Raw genomic sequence first — 7,655 nt, forward strand, 5'->3', positions numbered from 1 at the left:
AGCTAAAAGTGGCAGAGGCGGGATTCTATCTGTGGAATCCCCAAGTCTTTTAAAGTACGTCCTTCCCCTAGGTGAAGAACAGGCGCGCGGCTGGGCTCGTCGCCAGGGGTTGTAGGAAGGCTGAGCCGGTCACTCGAGAGTGTAGGAAGGTTGGATTAGTCACGGAGGGTGTAGACCAGGATCCCAGCGCCCCAGACGCAGCCCGATGGAGCTTCTGACGTTGGTAGGAAGCTCCGATAGAAGGAGACAGGCGGAGCTGGACAATATCCCTCCCCCATGCGTCACGTCCGGTGGGGCGGGGCTTCAGGGCTTTCCCCGGGAGGAGGGCGTATGGGTTAACTCCTACGCGGCCGGGCAGGCTGGAGCGCTGCGGACCGGAACCTGGGAGTCGGGGCTCCCCAGCCACACCCCTCGCGGGATTTAAAGGGGAAGAAGGGGCCGGGTCGGCCGAAGCCCGAACGCAGGGAGAGGGCATGAGGCGCTGCCCGTGCCGGGGGAGCCTGAGCGAGGCGGAGGCGGGGGCGCTGCCCGCGGCGGCCCGCATGGGGCTGGAGGCGCCGAGAGGGGGGCGGCGGCGGCAGCCAGGACAGCAGCGACCTGGACCCGGCGCCGGGGGCCCGGCGGGACGGCCGGAGGGGGGCGGGCCCTGGGCCCGGACCGAGGGTTCCAGCCTCCACACCGAACCCGAGAGGGCCGGCTTCGGGCCTGAGCCGGGGACAGAATCCTGGATAGACGGACAAGCTGAGCCCGAAGCAGCTGGCCTCGGAGTAGAGACGGAGAGGCCCAGTCAAAAGACGGAGCTAGCTAGGTCCAGCCTCTGCGCACATCCCCAAAGGAGCAGCCACTGTTCAGAGCTGGTGACGGCCGGTTCCTGGACGGAGACTGGGACAGATGGCTTTTGGACTCATCCACACAGGTCGGACCTTCAGTCTCTGCCAGAGAGGGCCAGAGTCTGGACACAGCCAGCGGTTGATGGGCCCTGGACAGAGCTAAGAACATATGGGTCACAGACCCAGAGAGAGAGGGCCAAGACCTGGGCCGATAACCTCTGGACCCACCAGAGCAGGTCCAGCTTCCGGACTCACCCAGAGGGAGCCTTTCCCTCAACAGAGCCAAGTGCTGATGGCTTCCAGACTCAACAGGATACTGAAACAGCCTGGGAACAGCCTGGCACTTATGGTTTCCCAGCACAAAATACTGATGGCCCTCAGACAGCGCCTGGGACAGACTGCCTTTTGGGGGAGCCCGACCAAGATGGTCCATTAGAGGAACCAGAAACTGGGGAGTTGGTGACTCACCTGTACTCTCACCTGAAGTATAGCCCCCTTTGCCCTGTGCCCCGCCTCATCATCACCCCTGAGACCCCGGAGCCTGAGGCCCAGCCAGTGGAACCCCCATCCCAAGTTGAGGGGGGCAGTGGCGGCCTCTCCTCTGCATCCTCTTTTGACGAGTCTGAGGATGACGTGGTGGCTGGGGGCGGAGGTGCCAGCGATCCCGAGGACGGGTCTGGGGTGAGTGGGACCCATCCTGCCCTTAAGCCATATTCCCCCAGACCTCTCATACCTCTACCTTTTTTTTTTTTTTTTTAAAGATGACCGGTAAGGGGATCTTAACCCTCGGCTTGGTGTTGTCAGCACCACGCTCTCCCAGGTGAGCGAACCGGCCATCCCTATATAGGATCCGAACCCATGGCCTTGGTGTTATCAGCACCACACTCTCCCGAGTGAGCTACGGGCCGGCCTCATACCTCTGCCTTTGCTTAAGTTCTCTACGAATTTACTCGTAGCTGTCCACCAGCAATTTCATCTCCAGGCACCTCTTCCATCCACTGACCTCCTCCTCCTCCTCTAGACAGTGGTTACTAATCCACTCCAGGGACACCCCCCTTCCCCCCAATTCTCTCCTTTCCCCTTTCCCCACTGCCTCCAGCCCTGAGGTCTGCCATGGAGGGCCACTGACTGGCTTCATGGTGCCCAGAAACCCCTGAAATCATACGATTGTGTGAGTCTGTGTGTCACACATATTTTTGCAGTAAGGGTCTATGACTTCTGTTGAATCCTCTGGAGAATCTGCGACCCCAAAATCTGAAGAACTGGAATAGGGAAATAGAAATAGTGCACTTTCTACCCCAAATTTCTTAGTCTGAGGCCTGTAGCTGCCTTAAGGGGTCATGAAACTTTACCACCCCTTAGACTATTTGTACATTATTCTAGGGAGTGAAGTGAGCCTCAGCTTTCATCAGATTCTCAAAGGGCTGTATAAGCCAAGAATGCTAAGGGGTACTCAGCCTAGCCAGGGACCTGCCTAGTCTCTCTGTTGCCCCCAGATCCCCAAAGGGCTCCCTGCAGAAACTCTTTGTTTACATTCTCCACCCTAACCCCAAGCTTGGGTGTGGTTTACCTGGTGAATCAGGAGGGCTGGCAGGGCAGGTTCAGGGAGGGAGGGTGGGTCAGAGGAAAGGCAGGTTCGAAACTGCAGAACCTCGTTTAGGTCTGGGAGCATAGTCCACCAGTTGCCAGCTTGCCTGCTGAGTCCTCCCACTGTCCTGGGCCCCTGGCTGGAGTCTGCTCTGAACCCCCAGCACTCCACATGCCTCCCTTAGGGACGTGTTCACACGTGTGGCCTCAGCAGCGATGGTCAGACCTGCTTCAACATGCTTATGTCCATGCCAAGGAGCTGACCCTCCAGGGCTTTCTGCCATTGCTTTTCTCTCTGCCTGCCCTCTCACCTCCTTGGTATCTTTGAAAGGCTGAGCTGGAAGTGGGTGAATGATGATAATAACAACAGCAGCTAGCACTGGTGCCCAGCCTTGCACTAAGCTCTTTGTTCTTATTAACTCACTTCTCACAGCAGCCCTAGGAGGTGGATACTATTATCCCTTTTACAGATGAGGAAACTCAGGCACAGAGAGGTTAAGTCACATGCCCAAGGTCACACACCTTGGAAGACAGAGAGTTGAAAACCCTTACTGGATACCAGGCACTATTCTAAGTGCTTTATATGTGTTAATTCAATCCGACAACAGCACTATGAGATTGAGATTATTATTACCTCCATTTTACAGGTTAGGAAACTAAGGCAAAGACAGGTGAAGAGCTGAGGTCACTCGATTAGGGTTGGCCAAGTCAAGTCAGAACCAGGACTCTAACTCCCCAAGTTTCTCCCCAAGTTTCAAACCCATCATTTTAATCCCTGTGATGTTTGGATCTGTCCCTAACTTGCCTTCCTCCCAGGCCTCCCTATCTCCAGCGTTTCCTCATCCTCCCAGAATCTGCCTCTGTGGTCCAGATCTGACCAGACACTTTCCCTGCTCTAATGTCTTCCATGGCTCCCCAGGACTCCATAGTAATCAGGAGCTCAGTGCTGTATTCAGAGCCTCCTGTCTTCAGGCTTCTTCCTGGGTTTGGCTTCTCTGTCCCCTCCCGACCCCCTTTGCTGTAACTAAGCCTAAGTACACACTATTCCTTGAACACCCTGCTGCCATCCTGCCTCCACACATTGCTCAAGCTGTTCCCACTGCCCATAATATCCTCGTTTCCTTCTTGCTTACTTTGGAAATCCCATCTGACCTTAAAGGCCCAGCTTCCTTTCTTCCTTTCCTCCTTCCTTCCTTCCTTCTCACCATCTTGTCCTCCTAATCAGACAGCTGTCAGTCCCTGAGCCCCTACTATATGTCTGGCCCTATGCTCGCTTTGCTGGGGACACAGCAGTGACCAAAACACTGCCCTTATGGGGCTCTCTGGCTAGCGGGGGACACAGACACATCACCAGACAGTGACAGCTCACAGTGGTCAGGGCTGGGATGGGGGGAAGCCCAGGGGGTTGTGGAAGCCCACAGGAGGTGACTGGCCAGATCTGGAGTATTAGAGAAGGCTTCCTGGAGGAGGGGGCATGTGAGCCGAGGCCATCATGAAACTATCTGAGAAAGCCTAGATTAACCATCATATCTAAGATGAAAGAGGCTGGCTGGCTAACTCAGTTGGTTAGAGTGTGGTGCTGATAACACCAAGGTCCAGGGTTTGATCCCTGTACTGGCCAACTGCCAAAAAGAAAAAAGAAAAACAAAAACAAACCCAAAAATCAGAGAAGAGAGATAAAATACTAAATTTGTTTATAATAGAAGAAAAAAAGACTGTTTCAACTAATCTCCCTCAATCCAAGCAACATTTTTTGGAGCATCTATTGTGTGCCAGACCACGTGCTGGGGACACAGTGGTGACCATGATAACCCTAGTCTCTGCTCTCATGAGTTAGTGGTTCAGCAGGAGTGTAGTGGGTTAACTTCAGGGCACTAGGGTCAAAACAGAGCTAGAACCCCAGCATTGTGCTGGGTGATGTTAGGCAAGTGGCTTCACCTCTCTGGGCCTCTGTTTCCTCCTCTGTAACACAGAGACAAAGATCTTCCTGGGGTTGTGTTTTTAGGGTTAAGTAGGTTATGACACACTGAGTATTTGTCATTGTGCCTGGAATGTTCCAGGTGCTTAATAAACAGGAACCTTTATTAATCATCTCCTCCCCATGGCTGGCAGCTGGAGCAGGGAGGGAATAGCCCTTCCTGAGACCTGCAGTCCAACATCCTGACTCCCTGTTTAACCTTCCTACTATCAGTTAGGTGTCTGCTAGGTAGCTGGGCTCTGAAGTGGTGGGAGAGAACATGCCTTGACTTCGGGGTAGGAGGAGGATGAGCCACACAGCTTCCTTTTCTGAAGGCAGCCCACTCTCCCAGTACTTGCTAGGGTCCACTATGTGCTTGGGGCAGAGAATGTATTCATGTGTGTGTGTGAATCAGACCCTGTTTCAAGAAGCTCCTTGTTCATGATACAACTAATCCCTGTTTTCTGTTTCCTTTTCTGGTTTTCTGTGGTTTTCTCTCTCTATCTTTATCTGCTTTTATCCATCTTTTTCTTTCTCTGTCATTATTTTATATCTGGGCTTTTCCTTCTGTCTTTCTATATTTCTTTGTCTTTTAGCAACTCTATGCCTGTCTCTGTATTAGTCAGGGTAGATCAGGATTTGCTATAGTAACAAACAGCCTCCACATCTTAGTGACTTAGAACAACAAAAGATTATTTATACTACACATAAGCGAGAGCTTAGGGGTGGGTGAGGGGGATCTGCTTCATGCTGTCTTCACTCAGGGGCCCAGGCTGAGGGAGCTGCCATTTCTCTTTCCACTGCCCTCACCTTTGTCCCTAGCAGGGGAACAAACATGGACAGTCACAAACTGGCTGTTAGGCTTCCACCCAAAAGTGACACTTCTGCTCACAGTTCACTGGCCAAATCAAGTCAATAACCTCAGTTCAAGGGGGCAGGGACGTCTCTGGAAAGGGGCAGAGCTGGAGTTGTTTGGTGAACAGCTCTCATGACTGCTGCAGTCTCCGTCTCTGTCCCTGTCTCTCTGTTATCAGTTTGTCATCTGGCTCTCTGTTTCTCTCTCTCTCTATAATTGGCCTCCATCCACCAACTCCTGCCTCTATGATTTTCCCTGGCATGTTGTTTGTTCCTGCAACAAACAACCTGGCCTATCCTTACTTATAAGAGAAGGCCAGAGAGAAAAAAAGATACAGAGAAAGTGATGACGGAGACAGAGAAATGGACAGAGAACTTACCCCACCTTTGCTGAGGCCTTTGGGGGATCTCATGGTTGCTGAACTAAGTGGGGTTTACTCACCCCAACAAGCTGGGGAACATCAAAGCCCCCTGGTCCTGAGAAGACCCCAGGTCCACCTGGGTTCTCTCTCATCACAGTACCCCCAGCCCCTTCCCTCCCTGGCTTTGGCCCTGACCCCACCTTTACTCTGCCCCACACAGAGCAAGCCATGGAAGAAGCTGAAGACTGTTCTGAAGTATTCGCCCTTCGTGGTCTCCTTCCGTAAACACTACCCTTGGGTCCAACTTTCTGGACATGCTGGTGAGAACGGGAGTGGTGGGTGGACAGGGCTGGCTAGAGACACCTGAGCTAGGGAAAGGGCTTCTCTTTGTAGTTTAGTTTTCCCACGTATAAAATGGGCTTGGTGACAGTCCCCACCTCATGGGGCTGTTATGGGAAGTGCTTAGGGCTGGGCCTGGCCATTCATATTGTCAAGGCAGAGGGCTATTCCCTATTACTCTGGTCAAGGAGGGAGGGGCCCTCAACTCTGGGGACAGATGGGCCTGGGCTGAAATCCCAGTTCTGCTATTTATTCATGGGTGACCCTGGACAACTTACTTTCCTCATACTAGGCCTTAGTTTTCCCATATGTTAATATGGAGATAATCTTACTTCACTTGCAGGGTTAACTGGAGAGTTAAAATCAAAATATATATTGAGACTGAGGCACTTCAAATGGGAATTATCATTCCCTGCCCTCTCCCTGTGTCCAGGGAGGACATAGTAGGCCCTCAATAAATAGCAGCTATAATGGTTTTCCCCCAGGATCTAGCAAATGTCTCCAGCACATAGTAGCACACTGCCTAGCCTGTAACACATTTGTGAAGGGCTAGATAATATCTCTTAGGTATTGTGGGCTACATGGTCTCTCTTGCATCAGCTCTGCTGTTGGAGCACAAATGCAGCCACAGACAACATGTAAACACACGAATATGTCTGTGTTCCAATAAAACTTTATTTACAAAAACAGGCAGTGTGCTGGACTGGCAAATTGTGCCCACCAGCAAAGGAGACAATAAGGGAACTTGTCTGCCTTGTTCATCCTTAGATCTGAGTTGGAGAAAAGGTGAGTCCCCCTGAGACTGTGTAAACACAAGCCTGCCATCTATATGTGTTCTAGTTACTATTGCTGAATTTAAAAAACAAAAACAAAATAAAGTCAAAACTTATTGGTGGTTAACAAAAAACTTAGTAGAATAAAACAACCATTTTATTATGCTCCCAAGTTTTGGGTAAGGGATTCAGACAAGGACTCATGGCAGGGATGATTTGTTGCTGCTCCATGATATCTGAGAACTCAGCTAGGACAACTCAAAGGCTGAAAGCTGAAAATTTTTGGAGTTTCATTCACTCATATGCCTGGCTGTTGGCTGGGGTCTCAGCTGAGGCTCCCAGCTGGAAAATCTATTTATGGCTTTTCCGTGTAGCTGCTTGGGCTTCCTCACAGTATGGTGGCCTCAGAATAGTCAGATTTCTTACATGGCAGCTCAGGACTGCAAAGGCATGTCTCTGCCAACAAAGTGGAAGCTGTATTGCCTTTTATGACCTAGCCTCTAAAGTCATGCAGTGTCACTTCTGCTATAAGCTCTCCCAAGTTCAAGAGGAGGGTATTAGGCTCCACTTCTTAAAAATTCTAGAAGAGCATGTGGGACAGGGATATTGTTGCAGCCATCTTTGGAAATTATAATCTGAAAATACAGTCTGCCCCAATCAGAATTTGGAATTCTAATCTGCACTAACTATCTGCATGTCCAGGAAATGCCCAATTTATAAATAAACTTAAATATGCCCCAGTTGTTAGCACCCAGGGACTCCAGGCAGAAGCAAATGGAAATCCACTCTGGAGAATCATGCTATTAACTCAGATCTCACAAAATTCTCACAAATTATTGTGAGCTTACAATCTAGAATTACAAAGCAAGGACACACTGTGCTGTGAATAGCACTCTGTTTAAGTAGCAGAGAGCAGAAATAGGCCCTTTCCTCACCATCACTGGCCAAGATT

General features: G+C 51.0%; 1 protein-coding gene across 1 annotated transcript in view; it reads left to right on the forward strand.

Annotated features, from left to right (window-relative positions):
- The first annotated feature begins 311 nt into the window (after nucleotides 1–311).
- ITPKC (inositol-trisphosphate 3-kinase C) overlaps nucleotides 312–7,655 on the forward strand; it is a 15,932-nt gene continuing 8,588 nt past the window's right edge. The window contains exons 1-2 of the mRNA XM_063109699.1: nucleotides 312–1,511; nucleotides 5,812–5,911. Of these exons, the coding sequence (XP_062965769.1) occupies nucleotides 474–1,511; nucleotides 5,812–5,911 (1,138 nt within the window). The 5' untranslated portion in view covers nucleotides 312–473. The remainder of the gene's footprint in view (nucleotides 1,512–5,811; nucleotides 5,912–7,655) is intronic.

This window comes from Cynocephalus volans, chromosome 10 (genome assembly GCF_027409185.1).
Source record: "Cynocephalus volans isolate mCynVol1 chromosome 10, mCynVol1.pri, whole genome shotgun sequence".
NCBI lineage: Eukaryota > Metazoa > Chordata > Mammalia > Dermoptera > Cynocephalidae > Cynocephalus > Cynocephalus volans.